Raw genomic sequence first — 25,798 nt, forward strand, 5'->3', positions numbered from 1 at the left:
GAAGAATACACTAATAGACTGAGTGAAACCTCTATCGATTTTCCTCATATCCGAGAAGTTTTTCCTGGAAAAGCCCGTGAGTCGGTCAGATCATCCGTGCACGCACAAGCTATGCTTCACCCAGAATCAATGAGAAGCATTGCGGAAACCGATGCGATATCATATATCATGTAAGAATGGATTAACCAAGGTTGCAGCTCATTCCGAAGATGTTTCACAAATAAGGTTGGATTACATCGTAAGACTTTTCAAATTGTTACAACAAATTCAATCGTATATGATGTTAATTCAAATCGTTTAAAAATAAATTAAAATTTGCACGTATATGGCCGCCACTTTTGTACGCGTAGGCCATGTTTATGCATTCTTTACGATTTGTTTGTTTGTTTATATGTATGTGTATCACAAAAACAACTTTGAATATATGTGCATTCTGTTTGACTGGGTAGTTTTCAAATGAGACTATTTTGGGGCTCAAATTGGGTTTAAAAATGTGGTTACCTATTTATCAGGGTGGCGACTGAATTTAAGAAATTAAATTCCCGGTTTTCTGCCGGTTACCCATCATATTTTTCCCGGTTTCATACAAGCAGCTAAATATGGTAAAAAAGGATCACCGGATTTATTTCAGCAATTTATGTCACTGAAAAAAAGTAGTGGCATTTTATTTGGAATGCAGAAAATCGGAGAAACCTCCCTCCCTCTATTGATCATCAAAGTAAATTTCCAGAGATTCAAAAATTTCTATGTTTTCAGTTTAGATAGTTCTATCAAGTCAGAAACTAGAAATGTTGCTAAAAGGCTAATTATCATGCAAATTTTTCGAACACCACTAGGCTGTATTGATGGATTGAGCAATTTTTTTTTTAAATCATAAGATCCACGGAATAAGATTTGATTTCTCACAATAGGATTTTTTAACATTACAACATTTTCAATCATTTCAAATATGGTGTATTTTATAGATCTCATATTTAAAAAAAATGCTCTTGGACTTTGCAATATTTAAGGATTCTGACACTCTGAAGCATTGGATAGAGATTTCTGATGGGAATGCCAAAGCAGTTTTGAAGAAAATTGTAGATGAACTCTAGGGATGACGATAAAGGAAGTATGGAGAGACTTTCAATGGAACTTGAACAGAAATTTTAGATAATTTTGAGAATTATTTCACGAAAATTATAAGGTTAACTACATAAGATTTATATTATGGGAATTATGAGTAGTGTTCAAGGGAACACAAAACCATATAGGAAGGGATTTAAAGAAGCATTCCAAGGAAATTCAGCAGGAGATGCAAATGCGGAATGATATGACTACAATCCTGAAACTACACCTAACGATCACCTACGGCTGAAAGTTTCTTAGTGTTGGTTCTTAATATTCTTTGGTCGATGAATCAAAAAGAAATTTTGATGAGAGCTGCAACAAAATATGAATAATAATTCCAAGGGAATCTAAAGCTCAATATAGCGAGAAAAAAATCTGAACAGAAGTTTAAGCTAGTTTGATGATAGTTTCCGGAGTGTTCCTAGAGGATTTAATGACAATTTTGAAGAAATATCAAAAAGGTAGGGAGGATTTGTCTGAAAATTTTGAGCATATTTTCATAAAGACATAAATTCTACGGAGGGATTCCAAGAGATCTTCTTCTTGAGCATTCAAGGAAATTCTGAAGGAAATTTTTATTGAACTCTGAGGTGAAATCCACGAATGTTTTGGGCTAACGCTTTTTTATATTATAAAAGGCACATCACAAAATTTCCAGGAATATTCCAAGCGAATTGTAAAGATGGATGGATGGAGAAAAGTAAAGCAATTTCTCACTTTAAGAATACAAAGACGCATGTAGAGTTAATTCCAAAAACTGTTATGCAATTCCTAAAGTGTTCTGTACCAACTTCTTACTTTTATGGTAGAAATTTATAGGAATTACCGGAAAAAAAAACATAAGAAGATTGAGGTGAATCCAGAATATAAAAGTAATTCTGAAGCCATATTTAAATGATCATATTCCTAACGTGCAAACATATCTTGAGATAAGCTTCAAAGACATAATGTAGTTAAGTTTTCGATTCCATACAAAAATTTAAGATCCAGGATTAACAAAACATGTCAAGATTCAGAGACTTCAACAAATTGCAATTTTAATAAAAATTATATGTTAAAGTTCCAATCAAATTTCCAGTTATTTCCCAGTTTTTCCGGATGATATGGAATCCCGGTTAGTTCCCAGTTCTCCCGATTTACACGATCCTGATTTATGCCTGGAAAGTGCTTGTAATGAACACTCATAACAATTAAACGTATTGTGATTAACTTTTTAAAATACGTAAGCTCCAAGAGGGAATCAACTCTGGACACCTCAATCTGTGCCCATAGTTTTCACTGTGCCGAAAGCTATGCCAAACGCTTTGTCGAAGCTTGTCAATCAAGTATCCCATGAGTTTGGCAAACCTGAAGATTTAATGACTTTTGTGATTGTGCAAGAAAACGAAGCGTGATAAAAAAGATTATGAATGCAGCCTCAAATCACTGCTGCTGCACGGAAATTTCACCAGAATAAGCAAACCACACCAAATCTGTACTAAGAAGACTGATCGTAGCCCTGGTGCATGCCGGTTCCTTAGCTATACCCCGTCGGATGGATTCCAGAGAGCTGAATGTGGTTCTTCATCCGTGGCGTTGACTATGGAACAATATAACAACGATAACAACTGCGAGGTGGAACTGTTCAATCGGCTGCAAGCGGAGGACGGCTACATGAAGATTAGCGGGGATTTTGAAAAAAAAAAGTTTATCGATTTCCTCGAGGTGTCGAATGTGATTCTGTTGTATGCCAAGGGTAAGGTTCGAAGGGGTTAAGGCTCGGGTTTAGGTTGTTGAAATGTATTCAGGTATACCTTGATGTAACGTAACTGTTACTTTTGACTTCCATCGCTGATTTCTAGCTACCAATCTTTAAATCAAGCAATTTAATAACACCATCGAAAATATGAGACAATCATCCATCTTTTGTTCATGCCAATTTGAATAATTGAATTGTTATTTGTGAGATATCCACGATGAAAAAAGGTATCACAAATCTAAAAAAAAATCCTATTTTTTCAAAATTTTCAAGGAAAATTCACGTGCAAAAATATTTTTTTATAAATCATTATGGCGTAAAGTTGGACTCAAAAAACCACAAAACATCGAATTTTCGGTTTTGCTGAGCGTCCAATTTTTTTTCATGATGAGATAGAAAAAAATATTTTACATGTAATTTTTGATAAAAATCTAAGGAAGAAACCGATTTTCTTGGATTTTTGGTAATTTTTATTTTTTTAGAAAAATAAAAACGTACTGATAATTTTTTTTTATTTCCGGTCCGGTAAACATCCCCTTACAGAAAGCCTTTCTATTATGTCGAAGACTGCGCAATAGGGTATCACAATATTTATTGAACAAATCCTGATTACTTAAACAGAGTGAGCTACCGGTGGCTATGAAGATCGCTCATCCGAGGAGGATGATTTGTATGACGCTATGTATTTGGCCACCGTGCCTGTGGAATTGACCCATGTAAACCATGATTTCTGATATTGTCGCTACCGGAAACGACAAGCAATTGTTGCAATCACGTTGGTTGCAAAAGTGGATAACCCTGAGGGTGATCTAGTTATTGCTGTTGCTGGTTATGATCTCGGCGCTGCTATTTATCACCACACTTTAACAACTCTAGCAGGGAATTAGACAAAGTACTGACTACAGGAGAGATCCGTGCAAAGTCCTATACGCACCACGAAAAAGTCATGTAAATTTCGGTTCCCTTTTAACATAAGAATCAGTTGAAAGAAACGAGAAAATCGATTCAATCAAACGTTCTCTTTTTTTTTTTCCTTTGGTTTGTTTTCCGTCGATCTTGTTTTCCGTGCTGAGCACCAATGCTACCGACGTGCCAGGAAGGCAGCTCCCACACCTGTACCCTACCTATCGACTCATCAACTCATGAACCGGGGACCAACGGCTTTACTTCCCTTCCGAAGGAAGGCGTGATCAGAGATGTTATGCCTCAGAAACATCCCGACGGTGCCGACTGGGATTGAACCCAGGCCTGCTGGGGTGAGAGGTAATCACGCTTACCACTACACCACCGGCGCCGCTTGAAATGTTCTCTTCGTCAACTTGCTTATGTTTCGGTTTGAGAACACTTAATTTTACATGAAATGTTTCATTCAAAGTGTTTTTATGTTACTTCATACGCAACACAATAGTTGGGTAAAGAAGAACTGCATTATAACACACCATCGACTGGAAATGCTCTCGCAACGTGGGGCTTTAGGTAGTGATGAAAACGTCGCTAGAACTATTCCACAGCCGCAGTCAGTTTATGAGCAAAAAGAGGGACGCACATTTTTGCCTGTGGACTTGGAGACATACTTCAAGTCCCCGCGTACATCGTACGGGTTAGACAAAAATGTGCGTCTATCTTGAAAAACTGTCGCATTAATGGCCCTTCGCTCATTTTCAACTTCTATTCAATTTTCATACTGCCGTACTCTAACGGAACTATCCACCTACCTTCTTCTAAAGATCATTCTCTAGCTAATAAATCATCACACTAAAGCTTCATGTTAGCATTTCCAACCAACTCTGATGAAATCTCGATGAACATTTCAAATGGTCCTATCTGCTTTGATCGATTCTCTTAATCGACTTTCTCTTTTCATAACCACTGCTATGCAAACAGATTTCGCGTTAATTCTATCACATAGTTTGATAAAGGAGGTTCTTATCTAGCGCCCAAAACGTCAAATACAACAGGGAAAGGTTTTGCAGCTGAGTTATTGACGAAAGAGAAAGTCGATGAAGAGAATCGATCAAAGCAGATAGGACCATTTGAAATGTTCATCGAGAAATGTTTGTTTACGTTCCATGATTTACTTCCAATATGGATTACGTCTCGTGTAAAATAAGTTATTTCTAAGTGTGTAGGTTTGACTTCTGACCCGAGATACGATCGTCTAGTCTGATAGATTTATTAAATTCATCCTGAAGCGAAGATCAGCGATTGTCAAAAAAGTGCGAAACCATTCAAACTATTGGAAAATCGTCAGCAAAAACAGTGATGGCATTTTATATTATATTCTGTGTGATTCTTGTCAATTTGTGCCCTAGATGTGTTTCGTGCCCTGATGTGTTTCGACACAGTGTGCAGAGTTGATTACCCCTTGGTAAGCTCCCATTTTAGCTATTATTCTAAAGAATTGTCCATAAGCCACGTAAACAGTGTGGTAGTGGGAGGAGGGGGTGCCGGAGTGTCTTGGTCTTCTTCTTTTTTGTAAGGACTGAGCATAGAATGGTGAACGAGAAAGTCAAGGCGTGAGAATTGCCGTAGAACCCTATTAGTGTGAATAGCAAAAATTGCAATTAAACGGCGCTCATTTAGAATTTGGTTAACTGGTATCCCTACAAAGAAGCGCAATGCCATTGAGGTAAACCATTTGTTCAAATTTTAAATGAGCGCGGATTAATTGCAATTTCAGCGATTCAAACTAACAGGGTTTTACGATAAGTGAGTGAGTGAGTAGTGAGAAATGTGTTAGTATATTAGTGCAACAAATTTTCCCGGGGGGTATACAGCTAGTTTTAAATAAAAATATATGAACGACTGTCCACGCATAACAGAGAGAAGGGGATCTTAATTCTATCTAAAACTATCAACGTAGGATCAGGTGGTCTTTCTTGAACCAAGAGGGAATTCGGACTCAAATTATAACGTTGTTAAAAGATCAGATTAAAATAAAAAGTCATGGCTCTTTGACTTGGACACAATTTCAGGATTCTGATACTTTGAAGCAGTGGCAAGAGAATTATAATGAGAATGAGAAATTAGTTTTGAGTAGAATATTAGAGGAATTTTTGAGATAATCCTAATGGAAATCTGTGGCAAATTCCTATAGAATTTGAATAGAAATTTTGGGTAGTTTTGAGAAGTTATTCAAGAAAATGGTAAAGAAAGATAAAGGTAATTCCAAGGTAGTTCTCAAGAGACAATTATCGGGATTATGTGAATAATTTCAGAGAACTTTAATGTAAATCGGAAGTACTTTGGGGCCTCTCTTAGCTCAGTCGGTAAAAGCACAGCTACAAAGCAAGATTTCCGGTCCGGTCTAGGAATTTTTTGGGTTGGAAAATTTCACGACTTCCCTGGACATAGAGTATGATTGTACTTGCCACACAATTATACTAATGCAAAAATGGTCAGGCATCGAAAGCTCTCAATTAATAACTGAGGAAGTGCATCTATTATTATTTATCTTTATTAGGGAGGCTTTCAGCCTTGGGCTGGTTCGCCTCCAAGAGAAGTGCATCTAGAACATTAAGTTGAGAGCACGCAACAAGCTAATATGCGATAAGCAATAAGCTTCAAATGCGAAAAGAAGAAGAAGAAGGGGAGGGAATTCGGAAGTGGATTAACGGATTTACCCTGCGGCTAACTTAATGCTGATATGACTACAATCCTGAAACTACGCGTTATGATCACCTCACATACGACTCAAAATCGCTTGAATGTTGATCAATCAAGCACTCAAAAAGAAATTCTGCGCTGCAAGGAAATATGGATAGGCGGCGCCGGTAGTGTAGTGGTTAGCGTGAATACCTCTCACCCCAGCAGGCCTGGGTTCAATCGCAGTCGGCGCCACCGGGATGTTCTGAGGCAGGCAAGTAAAGCCGTTGGTCCCAGGTTCATGAAATATAGGATCCAGGCGTGATAGCTGCCTCCCTGGCGTCGGTAGCATTGGTGCTCAGCACGGAAAATAAGATCGACGGAAAACAAATCAAGGGAAAAGAAATATGGATAGGGTAGAGCGCTACTTCGTCGTAATCGCCCATTCCGTTCTATCGATCAGAAATCATGATTTCACCGTGCACATATCAATAATAGGTTTGTTCCGATGCGTTAGCTCATTAGCTACAACATAAATCCTATTAGATCGCATTGTATGAATATTTACGCTCATTGTTCTCAAAACAAAAGAAGCGCTCCTAACTAAACCCCTTTTTCTACGTTTATCCGTAGGACGAAGAAAATCTAATGGCGTTCAATGCGTTAGGACGGAATTGAAAGTCGTAGGACGAATTTAGAATGAAGAAGCAGTATTAGATTTAAAACAATATTTCAACAATTTGTGACTCTTAATAAAATCCAACGTATGGAAAGGTGAATAAATTTAGAAGTCATCTTTGACAGAAATATTTCATTTTTAGTTCAAACCCGTTCAAAAAAGAGATGTAAAGCGCGGGTTGTGCTTAGTGGGACGGAAGTTAGATCAAAAACCCTAATAGTTCCAAGGAAGATTTTTAATATAGCTCAAAAACCTCATTGCAGAATTTCAAGCTAGTTTGAAGATAGTTTCAGGAAAATTCTTAAGGGGGTACACCTGTTGAGACCAATTCAATCACTTCGGGCTTCAGTATGTAGTTATCCCAAGTGACATTTTAAATTTTATGAAATACTACAAAGCTACTATAGAACAACATTCATAAAACCCTGGTCAAGACTGCTTTGCCATTGATGCATCCACCAAAACCTCATTGATACTAGAATCTGTCTAGTTGGCCCACTCTGGAAAAGGTTCTGAAGGGTATATTTTCGAAGCTCTTCAAGATTGATTTACTGCAAAATGGTTGTACGATAAACGCATTGAGATCCATTTCAAAACCGTATTTAAGCTACAATAAAAGCTATTTGGCAACAATTAAAACCATTATCCGAGCCATTTACCCTAGCTGCTTGCTAAGATCACTAATTCCATCCGATCTTATCAAAATAATTAAAATAAAAACTGATCGTATAAAAATCCTGCCGAATTTAAAAATTATAAAGTAGTTCTCATAAAGTGGCCTAGTTTTAGGTGCCATATAAAATTTGATGTGAAATGTACGTGAAAACATCGAAATACTTGAGTCCGCCCACGGAAAACATCGATTCTACTAATTATTTTACATTAAAAAAAATATATTCTTCAGATCGATCATTCAGCTTAGCCGAAATTTTTATTTCTCATGATTTTTGCATTCCAAATATTTTCTCATTGCTAAATTAACTAAAAAAAAGTTATATCCAATGATATATAGATTGAAAATTGAAGATTGTAAAAAACAAACAAAATAATTGTAATATGGCGGAGGCATAGACGATGATTTTCATGGGCCATTTGTGAAAAAGTTATTTTGCTTTTAAGAAATCCTTAACAAATTCATAGGGTTTTGTCATGGTTTTTGTAAAGAAAACTTGTAGACTGAATTGTATTTATCTAAAGCCAATTTGGTTGATCCTAACCCGTTCAGATTTATGGCAGCATTTATGGCGGCAATGTTGCCTACAAAATGTTAAACGTCAAAGTTTGTTTATCTTTCGATAGTTGCGCTGTGCGATTCAGCGTTCTTCCAGGCGATTCTCTCCCGATGGCTTGGAAGCAGTTACTCATGAAGTGTTCACAACATTTCGCATTTCGCACAGCTGTAACCTCGATCATTCCCGAAAAGATCCCCTTCTTCCGGATGGTTCTGGAAGTGCACCATCAAACGATGCAGAAATGTACGGTTGAATGAATTTTTTCCAAGTGATGACCCTTTCATCAAATAAAATCGCAGCTATGGATCGGAAACCAACTAGTGTCCGCTAACTGAGAGGTTTCAGTGGTTTGCTGTCGGTACTGATGCAAGTTATTCCGATCTTCATCTATTCGCAAGGTCTGGAGAAGGCTGGCCTGTTTTCAGACTGTTTTGACAATGGTTTATTAATTTGAGGACCACGCTCACTTCACTCTTCTCCACCAGATGCTCAGTCGTTGATGGTACCCGTTCCGCTGGACGTGCTAAACTAAATTTTACTGAAATCGATTTCCCTTCGGTCGTTAGCATCGCTTGAATTTTTCCTCCAACTTCGTTTATCCTTCGAGATATCCTTGTCATAAATTTGGTTTTTATTCACTATGAGGATCCATCCTTAACGTTCGATTTGTAAACAGAGGAGATTTTATGATATGCTTTTAAAGGCCTAAAAGGTAACAATATATACATTTTACTCTCATTTAAAACCGAATGGTTTTATGATTGCCTTTATAATGATAGAACAGGTTTATAGAGTATTTTATCAAGACAATAATAAAAAATTGCTAATGAAGTTTATGATTGATTTTTAGAACAGTTTTATGGTGGGATTGAGAACTACTTTAAATTTAATTTTAAAATAAGACAGTTTTTGTCTTCTCGCCAGAGGTTTTTAAAACAGCAAAAAAGTTAAATACTAAGCAGGAACGTTCCGAGCAACTTTGATCATGGTTTCATTCGTACTTGACTGGACGAACTCTTCGAGTACGACTAGGATCTTGTATCTCTTCTAAATACGTTTACCAGCACCTCTGGAGTACCTCAGGGAAGTAACCTGGGTCCACTTTTGTTATTCTTCAACGATGTAACAGCTTTGTTGGGAGTAAAATGCAAACTAGGTTGTCTCTAAGAAAGTTATAGCTATTCAAAGATCAATGTTTCGAAATAAATGTCAAAAATCACTTTTCCTGCCAACACTGCCGGTGTTCCAATGAAAGTCAGACTCCAAACTGAAATAACTTCGAAGTTGATAGTCTTATCGATTTGATATTTTGAGATGAATTATTCAAATACAATAGATCTATCTCATGCGTAGTTGAAGAGGGTTCAGGGGTTACTTCAGGGGTTATTTCAGAAGTAAACTTTCAAATTGAAATAACTTCGGAGTTTCTTATCTTATCGATTTGGTATGTTCAGATGAATTATTTACATTTCTCAATTCTCAATCAATCAATTCAAGCATAAATTTTCAAATCGCCGTATCTGCTTTTGTAAACAATCACTTCAATCGACGATTTGTCTTAACCAGGGTTGCAAATACTCATTTCAGCTAAAACAATGTTTTTTTGAATTTTGAAATAATTAGATGCCTTGGTAAGATAAAAGAAGAGGTTGCAAAAAATGTGTTTGACATATTAAACCTGTTTATTTCACTTCATGAGAGTCACAATCAGCTATTTTTCACACACTCACTCACTCACTCAGCGATCAGCAAATCGCTGATTTTGACTCATGGAAAGCAAAATTTACTGGTTTTATGTTTCAAACGCATACTTTGTAACCTCTTCTTGTAAGTTACAAGTAAAACATGTCATCATACGATCTTTTGGTTTTATTATTTCGAAAAACATTATTTTAGCTGAAATGAGTATTTGCAACCTTGGTCTTTACTGCTAACTCACCCACGCAAGAAAACACCATCATCAGGCAGGGGAATCCCTCTCCTACTAGGCTGGTGTTGCTAGTTTTTGTGAGTGAGCTAGCAGTTGGCACAAATCGTCGACTGAAGTGATTGTTTTCAAAATCAGATACGTCGATTGGAAAAGTTACGCTTGAATTTCTCAACCTCAGCAGAGGGCTCTCTAACTACGCTCATGAAATTGAGCATTTTTTTTTTAGAATAATTCATCTCAACAGACCAAACCGATAAACTTCGAAATTATTTCAGTTTGAAATCTGACTTTCATTGGTACACCGTGATTTTTGGCATTTAATTCAAGCCATAAATATTTAAACAGTTGCAATAACTTTTTTTAGAAATATTCTAGAACGGTTTATCTGTTGGAAAAATTGTTATGTACTTCCTGTACTAAATGTGTACATAGTTAGCAAAAAATTAATTTTGATATCACATCAAAGTGTATGCACTTAAATCGTGTCGAAAATATGGTGTAATATTACTTGCCAAAAGGGACAAAATTATCATTAATACAGTGCATCAACTGACATTACGCTGCTTTTACTTTATTCGTTTATTTTTGTAACCATAAAAATTACATGAGATTTTCGACATGACTGAAATGCATGCTCTTGGATGTAATAATAAAATTTATTTTTTGCTGTGTACGAGATAATCAGTTCCTATAGTACTACTTTTTCACACATCATTGAAAGTCTAAAGTGTGAGGGGGAGGTAGCTCATCGATTCTTCCGGTTCGCCTCCTAGCATCGTGCTATAAGGTACCAGGCGATAACCAGGGTAGTTGATCGATAGCTCGATGACGTCATTTCGTTGGCGTCTGCAATGGAAAATTCTCATAGCAGGCGTTGACGATGGGACGTTGTCGAGTTGTTGAATAGCAACTATCGTGGTAACTCACCGATTACCTGTCGATCTGCCAAATTTGGAAAGACGTCTGCATTGAATTGTCTCATATAATAATATTCCGCCCACTATATCACAAGAAATTGCGAGTAGCTGAGTGGAATGGAGATAAGTTAAGCATTGGGTACAGGACCAAGTCTCCCCTGGGTGGTGCCAGAAGATGAGCGCAATAGAATCATCAAGTTGCCATAAGGCACGGAATGAGACTATTGCATGGCTGGGTAGTCAAAGTCTTTCATTCGTTAGTCATTTCAGGTGGATTAGAACAGGTTTAGGATTAGGGTGGGCGTTGGCCAGATTTGGATTTTTCAGATATAATTTTAAATAGGACCTAGATTATTTAATACACTAGTAACCTCAACTTCTCTCACAATGTTTCATTGTGACTAATCAACACTCAATGGGTAAAATATCAAATTTGCGGTAAATTTGAAAAAAAAAAGGTAACTTGGCGTGTAGAGCGCACTGCCCACTGGACGATTCTGAAGCCTGACCAAGTGAGTGGGTTACGGGTTTATTTGATTGTACGTCATTTCCAAGTTATATATAGATACATTCATACCATTGGCATTTTGTATTTGAGATAAGACAGAGACAGGATGTGGAGGGCCTGCTTAGGGGGAGCGTAACCCATGTTATGGCTTCCATTTATTAAATAGTTCAGATAGGCTGGAAATGATAGGTTCATGGTGAGAAAATGTACCATATGGTGCCCGTTCACTGATAAAAATTAGATTCAAATCGTCAGGCCCTGCCCTGAAATAAGGGGATTGACGATTATTTGTCAAGTTTCATTTTGCATTTGCATATAATTGTAAGTTTAGGTTTGCTTTTGTAATTGTAAGATAGATAGTTTGGCTGAATTGAAACAATGAGTTGTATAAACTTGACGAATCGTACCTGTAAAATAGTAGTAGTTACAGTGCCGCATTATCTAACAACCACTGCCTGCAACTAATGTTGGAGGGGTCAGCAGGGCTAATTACGGATCAAAACTAACATAACTCTAACACTGAAATGATCCCGAAACTAACGCTCATTCATTGCACTTTGAGTCATAAAGTAGTTTTATTTATTTTCCTACTAATCTATCTACACACTTAGTTTTTTCTACCGAGCTCGGCTGTGCGGGTCTCGGCGGGAAGGGGGTTTCGCTGAGATCTCGGCGGGAGTGACATTTGATTGCTGAGTCTCGGATAATGCCTTTTCTAATAATCTGCCTACGTTTCTTTTCTTTGTTATCTACTTTATCCCCTTTTTATTTTTCTGCTTTTCTTTCCTCTTCTCTTCTTTTGTTTTGTTTGTTTACATATAACTAATACTAATACCTCCTTGTTTTCTCTATAATTTGTCTACTAAATATGTCCCACCATCACGATGAGAGATGAGCTACCGTACATGGTACACGCTCATATACACTCCAAAAATAGTATGCCGCAAGTAAGTATATCACAGAGGCAACTAATGATCCAGAAACGCCGATAACGCTGAAGATAATGAGCTGTGGTGATTTATATGACTATATAGTATTATTTATTTATACTAACCTAAACACAACGTGGGGTGACCCAAATCCAAACGATCACTAACCAAAATAATAGACTTATCTTTTTTCAGCAGGTGTAATTTCGTTTAGTTCTGTTTCTCTCTTTTCAGCAAAACAACTACAAAAAAACCTCTATAACTCTTCTTCATTCTTTTAATCCCCTACTATCCCCTATAAATGTATCGGAAACTAGTGGGACAGTCTGTGCAAACAGAAACAGACCTGCTAGTGGAAGAAGGTCGTTATAACTCGCTTAACTCGTACTCGCACTCGCTTAACGGTAGATTGGTTTACAGTGGTCGACCAGGGTGTGTGCTGATAAATTACAAAATAACAATTACATAATTATTTCATACATCAGCTTGAATTGCGTTGATCGATGTTACATTTTTTTTTTGCTGTGCACTACACCAGCCAGCAAAGTTCAACAATCCATCGTTGCTTATGCCTTTGTTGTCGTTTGGAACCAGTTTTGCGAGGTAGGTGACGATTGTGCGTATTTGTCGCGTAACTTTTGAAAAGGGCCTATTTATAGCCTGAACAATACGTAAAGAGCAAATTATTATTATTATTATTTAGCTTTATTAAGGAGGCTTTCAGCCTTGGGCTGGTTCGCCTCCAAAAAAGAGCAAATTGAAACATTGAACGTCGCGTGAAATTGGAACTTAATGAAGGCCTAAGTACTTTTTCGTAGTTTTTAGTTTTCGGATTTGAGAGATCGTCGGTTACAGTGGCCTGCTTACTGAGCAGGAAAACGCGGTCCCAGGTCCTTACATATCAAAGAGATTTATGGTAAAATCGCTTGTGTATCGTGTATTTTGCGAAACTCGTTGTTGTCGTTGATTCCGGGTTTGAATGGATACAAAAATTTGAGCAACGGTATTATGTGATATGAGGGGCTCGGTGGCCTTAGAGCAACCGTTTTTGCTTACTGAGCAGAACATCATGAGTCTAATCTCAGGCCCATCCACATTCAAGATTCGTCAATCGTTTTATTTGTTATTATGACTACATGGTAATAACAGCAACTCGGTGATTAAAAAGGTGCCGTCTGCCTAATGGCAAACGTTTTTGCTTACTGAGCAGAAGACCGTGGGTTTAGTCCCAAGCTCCTTCGCGTTATATGATCGTTAGGACATCAATTCAGCTTATCGTTTACCAAAACGAACCCTGCTGCAAACCCAACCCTCTCATCCAACATCCCAGTGATTCCTCGTGGAAGTGCAGAGGTGTTCTCGGCTTCCATCAAAACGAGTGTCATGTCAACACAATCCTTCCCATTCCTTTCTTGACCTGTGTTCGGGCGTGGCCGGCGCTGGTATTGCCTAATTTAAGATCACCAGTTTTTACACATTGAGGATGATTGCTAGTCCCAAGCATTATCTATTGGTTCTCTGTGTAATTACAGCTGATCTGGCAATAACAGAGTAGCAACCGTGGGCGGTCAATCAAGCTCAAGCTCAAGCTCAAGCATCATTGAAAATCTAAAGTGTGTTAATATTACCTGTATACTGTTGAATTAATCAAATATTAATCATTGAATGCACTTTAAAAACTTACAATGCAGTTTAAAACGGAATAAGGTACACCGGGCAAGTTTAAAAGCACGGGGAAGTTGAAACGGTAAGTGTATCTCTTAGCGGAAGTGAATATGCACTGTAATTATTTTTGAGAGGCATTGTGTTCGACCGCAAACTACTAGATTAGATATAATCTCAGTGATTATTCACTTCCGCTAAGAAATACACCTACCATTTAAACTTCGCCATGCGTTTCAACTTGCCCCGGTGTACGGTAATAAAGTTATCAACGCCAGTAGCTGTAGTTATCGTTTAACCCATGAGAATAAGACTGATGTTTACCAAGTCTGTGATAGGTACGACATTTATATCGTGAACTTAACTACTGCATACGTCTATCGTGTAAAGAAAATTTGCCCTATTTAGCTAAATCACTCCACGGGCCACGCAGTAAACCCACTTCGGGCAATTTCATATTGCTGCAATCTACCATACAATTTACTTAATCCATCACATATTTCAATCAACAATTCATTACGTCCCTTCTATATGCCACAAAACACATCATCAATATACACAAAAACACAACCCAAGTAATTTGCTTACATCATCGTGGTACGATTGAGCTTGTTCCGTCAAAGACGACCCTACCATCGTCATCGAGGGCACCACCAGTGAATTGTCCTCCGACGAGGTATCGGTGGTGGTCGATACAATCGAGGAGGCCGTCGTCGCACCGCCACCACTGGACGATGACGAAGACGTTACACTGTTGTAGATTTCATCCTCCTTGATGAAACCCATCACAAAGTTGAGATGATGATCGTGAGTGCTGCTTGTTAGGAGCATGTTCATGGTCTGTGTGGCTGCTGCTGCTGCGGGGCTCGACAGTGATAGCGGAGGTGGTGGCGAGCTTAGGAAGTTTCGTCTTCGCTGGTACTGCTGGAGTTGCCGCAGAGCACTGCCAAGGCCCCGCAGCGAACCGCCACTACTACCCAACGAGGATGGCGTGGAGGAGGATGATACCGAGAGCGGTGTGGCCGACGACGTCGGAGAGGTTGATGATGAATCGCTGTTATTGTTGTTAATTGTTGTTGCTCTTGCTGCTGCTGTTGAGTGTTGTTCATTCATTCGCATTCACTTGTACACCGGTTTTGCTTTTTTAGTTTCGACTTATTTTGCTTTATTTTTAGAAACGATCACTTTAAGCCTCCTAATCGCGTTTGTTTTCTTGAGCTTTTCGTTTTCTTCTCGCGTGGCAACGGCGGAATGGAACTGGTTTCCAAATTATGCTTTTTTGCACTCCTCCACTACTAGCACTGCGGCTTCTTTTCGCTCTGTTTGCATCTTTTCACTCTACTAATTGTTTTAATTTAGCGTTATTATAATTTAATGCATATTATGCTTCACTTTTTTTCAGTTTCTTCATGTCCTCACCGTTTGACTTCCTTCATTTTGAAACCAACAAAGTCACATTGCTTCCGTGAGCTGCGGGGCTTAGTTTCAAGATAAGCACAAACGCTAAAGAAATCTGCAAATTCAATCCGACATTATTTGGCAATTCACAAGTCAAATGGAAAAGACAGCATTCACTTAACCAGTGGTAGTCCGTTTTTGGCTTCGAAAGATATCGGAAAGAGGATAAAAAGCAGGAGACACTTGGGAAAAAATAATACCCGGGATGCAGGCGATTATTGCGCACGCCAATGTCGATAAAAATCAATTGAATTAACCAACCTAACGGGTGCGGCCGTTGTGCTGTTGTGACGAGGAAGAACCTGTTGGTAAGGTACTTTCGGCAAACGAGGACAAAAATAATAACTGTCACGTTTAATGCGATTCCCGAAACTTACTTCGAGTTCGGAACGTCGAAAACATGTCCAAGAAGTTTTGGGCTTCGATTGGCAGTTTGGAGAGAAAATGTCGTTGAAAAAGTGCACAACCAATGAAGGGGTGCGAAATCCTGGTCCTGACATCGTACAAAGTATCCACCAATAACGGTGAAAAACAATCACCTTTCTCCAAAAATCAATTTGATAAACAAAAAATCTATCAACGTAAATTTTCTTGGACAGATTGATTGGTCACCCCCACTTATTTCATCCACCGTAAAAGAAGCATTGGCATTTTTCCGCATTTTATTAGTCACTTTTTGGTCACTTTCGGAGACTTTGCCATTCCTTCTTTCGACGTGGTACGGTCAATATTTATTTTCACCGCTCTTCAGTCTTCACCACTTTGTAATTTTATGACCTTTGTATTGAATTGCCGTTGTTTTCGGTCCCAGTTTCAAGAAAGTAGCTTTCTAAAAAGTGCACAACTAAATTTATTTTATGCTAAGCTTTCGAATGCAAATTATGCTAATCAACGGGTGGTTAGCCGTAAAATCTAATCTCGTACATGTAAAAGTAGAGAGAGAGAGAGTAAGATCATACAGTAGCGTCTAAGCCGAATCAAATAATAGATCGTTTTGCCCGTGTGCTACTTGCATCAGGCGAGCCATGAGCTCCCACCATAAACCGATGCTAATGGCCAAGGAGACCCCGGCACAGCAGTGGGAAGCGCTCCAGCAATTTTAATGATCGCTATCCAATCATGATAACCGCGCGATCGCTGAGAGGCCGACGACGACGACGATGGTTTTGATTGCCATAATTTTCCGCTACCAGTTTCCTAACATGTGCGAATCCTTCTACTACATTCCGAACAGCCGGTGCACAACGCGGTTATCTACGGTCGGAACTACTAGTAAACGAACGAGGTGGGCAGGTTTTCAGTAGGTTTGTCCTTATTGGACGAATGTTCTGCGGTAGAACGAACGATCCCCTTATTCTGTGAAGCGAGTGATTTGAAGTTAATTCCAACCGTGCACATAATCGAAGAAACTACTGAGGTGCTGTCCATAAACAGGGTGTTTACTCGTTTTGCTTAGTAAGATTCCCTGAGTTTTTCAGGAATTTTATGGACAATGTCCAGGTTTAAAAGAAAGCTTATGAAAACATTATAATTTTGGGAAAACAGCAACTTAAGTGGCACAAAAATTTTTAAGACAGACAGTCATCCCTAAATTCTCTTTGAATTTTTAAAGTTTTTCTAACCAGATCACTGAAGCTTCCATGCATCTCTTTAGAATTTCCATGCAATTCACATCAGAAATGTCTTAAAATTATGCTCAAAGTTATCTTGGAGTTCTCCTACAAATTCTTCTAGAAATTCACTTTCCTAGATTTTTTATAGTTGCCGTTGGAATTGTCCTCGGATTCCCTTAAAACTCTTGAAGATTCATAGGAATTGTACCCTCAAAGTTCAATTATCTTGGTATTTTTCACGGATCCTGGAATACTCTTCACAATAGTCATGGAATTTTCCACGGAGCATTCTTCTCTGAACTCATACAATTGACTTGAAGCTCTAAGCAAAACTCTCTTAGAATTCTTCTCTGGAATACCTTGGTGTTAACCCTGGAATATATTCTAAAATCTTCACAAAGTTCCTTGGAAAAATCTAGAATTCTTTTAATAATTATTCAAAGTGACTGTATGCTGGAAGGCTTGAACATGCTTTTTTTTTCAATTCTTTATTAAAGAGATTCATCTCTCTGGCTTGAACATGCGCATAACAGCTAAAAGGCTTATTTGGGATGTTATGAAACTCTGAGATATTATAATAATAATGTTTATATGTTAGATGGAAGAAGCGGAGGTGAAGTTTGTGTATGACACGTAAAACCTGTCAATTTCGCTTCCGGAGTGTCAAAACTAGCGATTAGCTATAGCAAATAAAGCTTGATCGGAAGCTGCATTTGAAGGTGTTGAGAATGATTAGGGCAAACCCAGGGCTGTAGGATTCTGATATCGCAAATAAATTCAATGCCAGCCAAAACACCGTCAGAAGGATTCGTTAGCGAGAAGTATTTCGGTCTTTTCAGGCCAGTAAACAACCAAAGAGTACACTGAAGAAGAATCTAGTTGCCAAAAAACTTGGATTATGGGCATCTGGGATGGGATCAGCTATGGCAGATTATGCACGAGTACGGATTTCCGGATAAACTGACGCGATTAGTCAAGGCGACGATGGATCGAGTGATGTGCGTTGTTCGAGTATCGGGGAAACTCACGAGTCCCTTTGAATCTCGGAGGGGATACGGCAAGGTGATAGGCTTTCGTGTCTGCTATTCAACATCGCGTTAGATGGTGTGATCAGAAGAGCTGGGATAGACACGAGAGGTACGATCGTCAGGAAGTTCATCCAGCTTCTTGGCTTTGCCAATGACATCGACATCATGCCACCGAACTTTGAGACGATGGCGGAAACGTACATCAGACTGAAGACTGAAGCTAGGCGGATTGGACTTGCCATCAACGCATCAAAGAACAAAGACAAAATACATGAAAGGAAGTGGTTCTACGTAAGACAATGTAAGCCTCCCACCCCGAGTTCAGATTGACGGTGACGAAATCGAGGTGGTCGATGAGTTCGTGTATTTGAGCCCACTGGTGACCGCCGAAAATGATACCAGCAGAGAAATTCAAAGACGCATTATCGCAGCGAATCGTGCCTACTTTGGACTCCGGAGGACGCTTCGGTCGAATAATATTCGACGCTGCACGAAGTTGACTGTTTACAAGACGCTGATGAGACCGGTGGTCATCTACGGTCACAAGACCTGGACTATGCTCGTGGAGGACCAACGTGCCCTTGGTGTTTTCGAACGGAAGGTGTTGCGTACCATCTACGGTGGAGTACAGATGGATGACGGAACGTGGAGGAGGCGAATGAACCACGAATCGTACCAGCTGCTGGGAGAACCATCCATCGTCCACAGTGCAAAAATTGGGCGACTATGGTAGGCTGGGCACGTCGTAAGAATGCCGCCCGACGACCCAGTGAAAATGGTTTCAGAAAGCGACCCAACAGGAACAAGAAGAAGAGGTGCGCAGCGGGCAAGGTGGATCGAGCAAGTAGAAGGCGACCTGCGGACCCTTCGCAGACTACGAGGCTGTCGAAGTGTGGCCATGGATCGAGTAGAGTGGAGACGACTTCTTCGGACAGCAGAGGACAACAAGGCCTTAGCCTGATTGGTAAGGTAAGTAAGGATTATGGGCAGCGTCCCGGACAAAAGTTCTATAAAGCCACTGGTCCAGGTGATGTCCCTAGCAAGTTCAAATTCGTTTTTGCCGATAAATTTGCAAGAAAGTTTATGATCTGCGGACAAAAAACCCAGATTTTCGTGACACACAAGACTATGGATTCCAAAATGTACAAGCAAGAGTGCCTTAAAAAACGTATTCTTCCGTACATTAAGGCTCACGCTGGACCTGTAAAGTTTTGGCCTGATTTGGCAAGCTGCCACTACAGCAGAGAAGTTCTACAGTGGTATCAAGACAACGGGGTTAATTTCTTCGAAAAGGACATTAATCCACCCAACTACCCTCAATTCCGCCCAATTGAGAAATATTTTTCCCTATAAGTCATCTAAATTCACGGGCTTTTCGTTGTATTCTTTCGGTATTTTAGAATGCCCGCCTTCTCCCGGGCTCCCGGTTAAATGTCCGAGCAAAGTCTGAAATCAAATTGAAAACCAAATTTGATGTTGTGATGATTACTCAGGTTGCAGTCGTTTCGGTCGTTTTAACGGTTAACATATTAAAATAAAAAACAACAAAATCTTCCTGTGATGAAAAATCCAGGGCGTCAGAATATCAGCTTCAACCAAAATCGATGCGACGAAGAGACTGCTAGCTTTCTTTTTCTGTTGAAGTCGAACAGCTTCGCAGTAGACTAGAACCTCAGTCGGCGTCTAAAAACAAATTTTCAATCGCTTGTCTCTTTTTCTCCCGTCGCTTCATTGGTCTTTCTTTTAAGCTTAGGTGAAACGGACGAGTGAAATAGCGCTTGACTGTGATAGTTTCGTCTTTCACGAAACAATGTAATGTCAGCATAACTGCTCCTAATTTGGGCCCATACATAAATTCAGGAATGGACTAAATTTTCAATAGCGACCAAAAATATCCATTAGTACCGTCCCAATGACGCGTTCATCTAGATTAAATTGATAAATAGCAGATTTTTAGCGATGGGCCCAATCTTAGAACCATAGGCCAACATTAGAGCCATTTCCCCTATGTTTAATTTTTCTTCCATCCACATAGGGGAAATGGATGTAATATCGGCCTAAATGTCCCTTATTTGGGCCCATACATAAAGTCAGCAATCGACTAAATTTTCAATAGCGACCAAAAATATCCAATAGTACCATCCCAATGACGCGTTCATCTAGATAAAATTGATAAATAGCAACTTTTTAGCGATGAGCCCAATCTTAGATCCATAGGCCAACATTAGAGCCATTTCCCCTATTTATCAAAAAAAAAGTAACGAACACGGGACATAACGCATATTAAACAAATTGCAAGAGTGGTGATAGAGTTTTGGTGAAAGGGATTGGAAGCCAAAAGTAGTTTTCGTTACCTCTCGAAAATCGACATTACTTTCATTGAAAGTGATGAGCAAAGCATCGACGAGGAAATCCACAGCCAGTCTTTCCTTCTGAGCGTGCTTCTTTATCATTTTCGTTTCATGCTGATAGTCTAGCTAGACGTTATAGAAATGATGCGTAGAACACGTTGTATGAAAGAGACAAAACTCAAGTTAATTTTAGAGCTTCGAAAATGTAGAGAAAATGTAATAATTATTCTCCTATCAGTGAGAGCAAACTGAAAACTCAATTTTTCCTGTTAATATCAAAGCAAATGAAAACAGTTTGATGTTGAATTTCCATGTTAAAATTCTAGGTTTTTCCAGGTTTAAAATTTAAAAAAAAAACCTGGTTTTCCAAATCAAGTTTTTAGAAAATAATTTTTTTTTATTCATGGATTTTAAGGAGATTTCTTGTGACATCCTTTTTTTGCATTACAGTTTGCAATTTTACAAGCCAAAATATTAAGATTTTTGTGAATACACATAGCAGGGCTGGAAGCAACCACTGCTGTTAAAAAATATTGATTTTAGTGACCATGTTGATGAAATAGGTGACCAAATAGTGACTTATAGTTGTGAAAATAGTGACTAAAGTGTGACCTAAGAGTAAATTTTTATGAAAACTCTTAGGAATTTCTGAGGAGCACAACTGCTGTGAGCTTCAGAGGAAAATTCCAAGGGCATTCTGAACATAATTTCATAAAGTTTGTGGGAGAAAACGAATCCGGAGTATAAGTCCTTGGGAACATTTTGAAAATACTAAAAGGAGGATTAGAATTAAATTTGAGAATAACTCCAGGATATCTTCAAAGGAATTCGGAAAATGAATTCGAAGAGTTTGCCAAACAAATTATGAGAATAAATCTAAGGAATTTTGAGAAGAAAGCCAATGAATTCTTAGGACACTTTCAATGTGAGTAGAATTCCAAGGGAAGTAGTGAGATTGTAAAGGAAATCTGAAATGATTTCAATGAATATTCGGAGAATATTTCCAAAGGGTTTCTTTTTGTGGAGTATTTCAAGGTAATTCCAAGGAAAACTAAAAGAAAATTGAATTCGGAGGATAGCTTTACCAAAATTTTGAGGAATATTTCAATGGAAATCTCCGTTGAATATGGAATGGACTATTCTGAGGTTTTCAGAACTACTTGAAAGTTCCCAATTTTCTTCCTGCAGTTATTGAAACTGCCTTGAAGTTCTTTTGTAGTTTAAAAAACTAGCCTGAGCCTAACAATCAAACTCTTAAACTTCCCTGAACTTTTTAGGACTTCCTAAAGTTTTCCCGGTGCTTTCCTAAAGCTCTCAATTCTATTGAAGATCTCGGTTCTGCTAGAAAATAAATGGAATTCCCAAAAGCACCTTTAAATTTCCCTTAAATTATCTGGACTTCTGTGAAGTTCCTGAAATATTTTTGAAGTTTTCATAAATTCTCTGAAGGTCTCTGTACTTCCTTAAATTCTCGGAACATCTTATGGGTTCTCGATTTTTTTTTCAGCACATCATGAAACTATCCTAAATGTTTCTAAATTTATGATTATAGATCTTTAAACTGCCCCAAAAGTCTGGGCTAAAGTTACGGAAACTGGTCTTAAGATCTGAAATTCCCTAAAGAGCCGGAGGCGAACCAGCCTCAGGCTGAAAACCTCCCGAATAAATAAAATTTAGCTTAACTTAACTCTCTAGATCTAGCTTTTCTGAGGTGTTTAGAATTTCTTAACAATTTACGCAATACCTCTCAAGTTTTATATATTTCTCAAGTTCACTTGACACCTGTGAAGTTCTCTGAAATTCTAGGAACTTCATAAAAGTTCCTGGAAATTTTCGGATGCAAAAAGAACCGCTTTGAGGTTCTTAAAGCTTCCAGTAAGTTCCCCATATTTTCAGCGTGTTAACTTCCCTTATGTTCCCGCAGTTTGTTTATGATGGAGCTTCACCAAAATTCTCAGCATTTTCTTTCATTCCTCAGAACTTCTCCAAAATTGCTACAATTTTCGTGGGACTGCAATGAAGATTTTTGTGGGACTGCAATGAAGATTTTTGTGGGGCTGCGATGAAGATCTCTAATCTTCCATAAAGTGAATTACGAATTTGAAATAAATAATAAATTGGTTTTCCTTAATTCACACACGTTGAAAATTTTACATATCTTGAACTTGTACTTGGAATACGAAACTTCAAGATATTGAATATTTTTAGATCTTGGACGTTTTTCTTTAACTTTTTAAAGTGAGAAATTAAGTAAGTGCTAAACTTCAACATTCAATGGATTTGATTATAAAGCTGTTTCTTTAAAACTGATTGCCATGTTTGAGTTGATTACTGTTGTTTTTGATCTTCCAAAAAAAGCATATTTTGGACGCATTTTAGAAATAGCTTTCTTATTATAAGTTTGGAATCTAAATATCCATTAAAGTTCTGGAAAAATCTGGAAAACTCAGGAAATTATTTAGAAAAAAAAATAGTCTTTCTCTATCTATGTACAGAGTATAGATAGAGAAAAACGATTAAACGTCACAAAGCAAAGAATGATCAATCTTGAAATAAATTCACGCTAAAAAAGTTAAAAATAGTGACTGATTACAAGAAAAAGTGACTTTAGTGACTTGGGCTTAAAAAAGGAGACTTTGTAGTGACTGGCTTGAAACTAAAAAGTGAATCGCTATCAGTCCTGACATAGCTTCAGCCACTTTTTGCTGTTTGCTGCGGAGAAGCAAGTAATGTCTGAATTGTACAGTACTAAAACCCTCTTAAACCTTGAAATTTGTGTTCTTGAAATTGCGATGCGTGATATGAAAAAGACCTCTACAAGGAAACACCATGATGCTTATATCAATCAAATTGAGAATTCGTTTAAAATTTCCGCAAACTTAGCATTTAGCCTTGTTATAATAAAATCGATCTTATTTAAGCAACACGCATATCATGTTTAACTGCTAAGGCTTGAACAATGTAAACACATCACAAGTAACCCAAAGTTCCGCATTCAACGATTAAAATCACTTCCAAGTTCCATAAAGTTCAAATATAGTTCCTACTAAACCTTCAAGTTCCATTAAGTTCAAATAAAGTTCCGACAGAACTTTCAAGTTCCATCAAGTTCGAATAAAGTTCTGACAGAACTTTCAAGTTCCATAAAGTTCAAATAAAGTTCCGAAAGAACTTTCAAGTTCCATAAAGTTCGAATAAAGTTCTGACAGAACTTTCAAGCCACATGAAGCAATCCGCACAAGTCTTTATTAGTAACAAAATTTAATGTACGTAAATATAAAATGATTAGTGGCTGGAATAAATCATAATTCTTATATTTATGCAACATTCTATCCAAACATAAAAAAATAAAAAGTAATTTCCTGGATTCGAACCCGTGTATTCGGCATGCGATCTACGATTGTTAACCACTACGCCACAAGTGTGTTGGAATACCATGCGGACAAACACCAATTGAAAATTCATTATGGTGTTGTGTTTCGTATTCAAGTCAGTCAGCTGGCACTGAAAACTCCAACATTAGACGGGACAACAGCTCACTTTAATATATCTCAGATGACGTAGCGGTTCGTGCTGGGCTCTCACGCAGAGAAGGACTGCGTTCAATTTTTCAAACAGCTCAAATTCTCTACTACTCTGCTGTGATAAATCAATACAAATTAATACCAAACTAATAACTTTCATAAAAGTGCGAACTTAAATATAGAATTGGTTTAGAGGACAAAAACCTTTTTTAATTTATTTTCTAAAAGTTCCGTTCAAGTTCTGCCAGAGGCTGCTTAGAATGCTCTTTAATGGTGGTACCGGAACTTTCAAGTTCTTATAACGACTTAAAAATGAGGCTGCTTAGAATTCTATAGACCACCTTCAACCAAGCTGCTTAAGCCATAAACAGCCTTTTATCAGAACTTTTGGTTACTTGGGACCTAGATGGAGCACCTAGACTAAAACATGATTATAAATTGGTTTGTGTTTGGAATCGAGTTTGAAACAAATATAGAATTAATATAAACTTATGTAAGCACAATTTTGATCATAACAAGAATTAAAAATCAGGTTTTTAAAGATTGTATGAACAACGCAGGTCTATTAAGCTTGAAAAAACGCTGCAATAAGTATATTGAGCTCCCTTAAATTTGGACGATTTTGTATGATTGTATTTAAACAGATCAAGCCGTTGAGCCCATTTTGTAGTTTTAAAAACATGTAAATTGGAGTCACAATGACGTCATTTATTGACCACTAACGGCAGTCAAGGGATGGTCCATTAGTTATGTCACGCAAAATTGGCCCATTTTCAACACCCCCTCCCCCCTTTGTCACATTTTTTTTTTCCTAGATATGTTTTCCGTCGATCTTGTTTTCCGTGCTGAGCACCAATGCTACCGACGCCAGGAAGGCAGCTCCTACACCTGGACCCTACCTATCGATCCATCAACTCATGAACCGGGGACCAACGGCTTTACTTCCCGTGATGTTATGCCTCAGAACATCCCGGCGGCGCCGACTGGGATTGAACCCAGACCTGCTGGGGTGAGAGGTAATCACGCTTACCACTACACCACCGGCGCCGCTTGTCACATTTTTGGTATGGATCTTAATTTTTTTTTTGTATGGCTCGTCACAGTTTCCAAAACTTTTAGGGTGTGACAACTTTAAAGTGTGGCTAAAAGTGTGACATAATTAATGGACGAACCCCAAGTAGAATCAGAAAGTATTCAAACTTCCTTTCTTACTTCATAGGAGTATTGACACTATTTCTATGAAAGTTGTGAAAATTGTTGCAAAAGCTTGTATTTTGACAGAAAATGCATTTAAAGATTTTGAGTGAATCAATTATTGGTAAATTCATTGACTCAAGCGAGCAGCGAAATAGCTATACGTCAAAGCTAAAAGAAAATTTAATAAGTGTTGATGCTACCAAGCAGATGAATTAGATACTCAGAATTGACAGCAAATGAACGAAATAGGCAAGAAACTGAAAGATTGGGAAAAATGTTCTCACCGACTTAACTTAAGTAAATTTTATTCATCTTGCAGCACATTTCTTGTTGTGTG

General features: G+C 38.1%; 1 protein-coding gene across 7 annotated transcripts in view; it reads right to left on the reverse strand.

The window, feature by feature from the left end:
* loco (locomotion defects) overlaps window positions 1-25,798 on the reverse strand; it is a 147,875-nt gene that overhangs the window by 12,131 nt on the left and 109,946 nt on the right. For 4 of the 7 annotated variants that reach the window (XM_065237030.1, XM_065237080.1, XM_065236965.1 and 1 more), the window contains exon 2: window positions 14,879-15,803. The exons of the other annotated variants lie outside the window; for them this stretch is intronic. In XM_065237030.1, coding sequence (XP_065093102.1) covers window positions 14,879-15,409 — 531 coding nt within the window. In that variant the 5' untranslated portion in view covers window positions 15,410-15,803. The remainder of the gene's footprint in view (window positions 1-14,878; window positions 15,804-25,798) is intronic. 7 annotated transcript variants of the gene reach the window in all.

The sequence above is a fragment of the Ochlerotatus camptorhynchus genome, unplaced genomic scaffold (assembly GCF_037179485.1).
Source record: "Ochlerotatus camptorhynchus isolate MF236.1 unplaced genomic scaffold, CSIRO-AGI_Acam_v1.1 ptg000004l, whole genome shotgun sequence".
In the NCBI taxonomy this organism is placed as follows: domain Eukaryota; kingdom Metazoa; phylum Arthropoda; class Insecta; order Diptera; family Culicidae; genus Ochlerotatus; species Ochlerotatus camptorhynchus.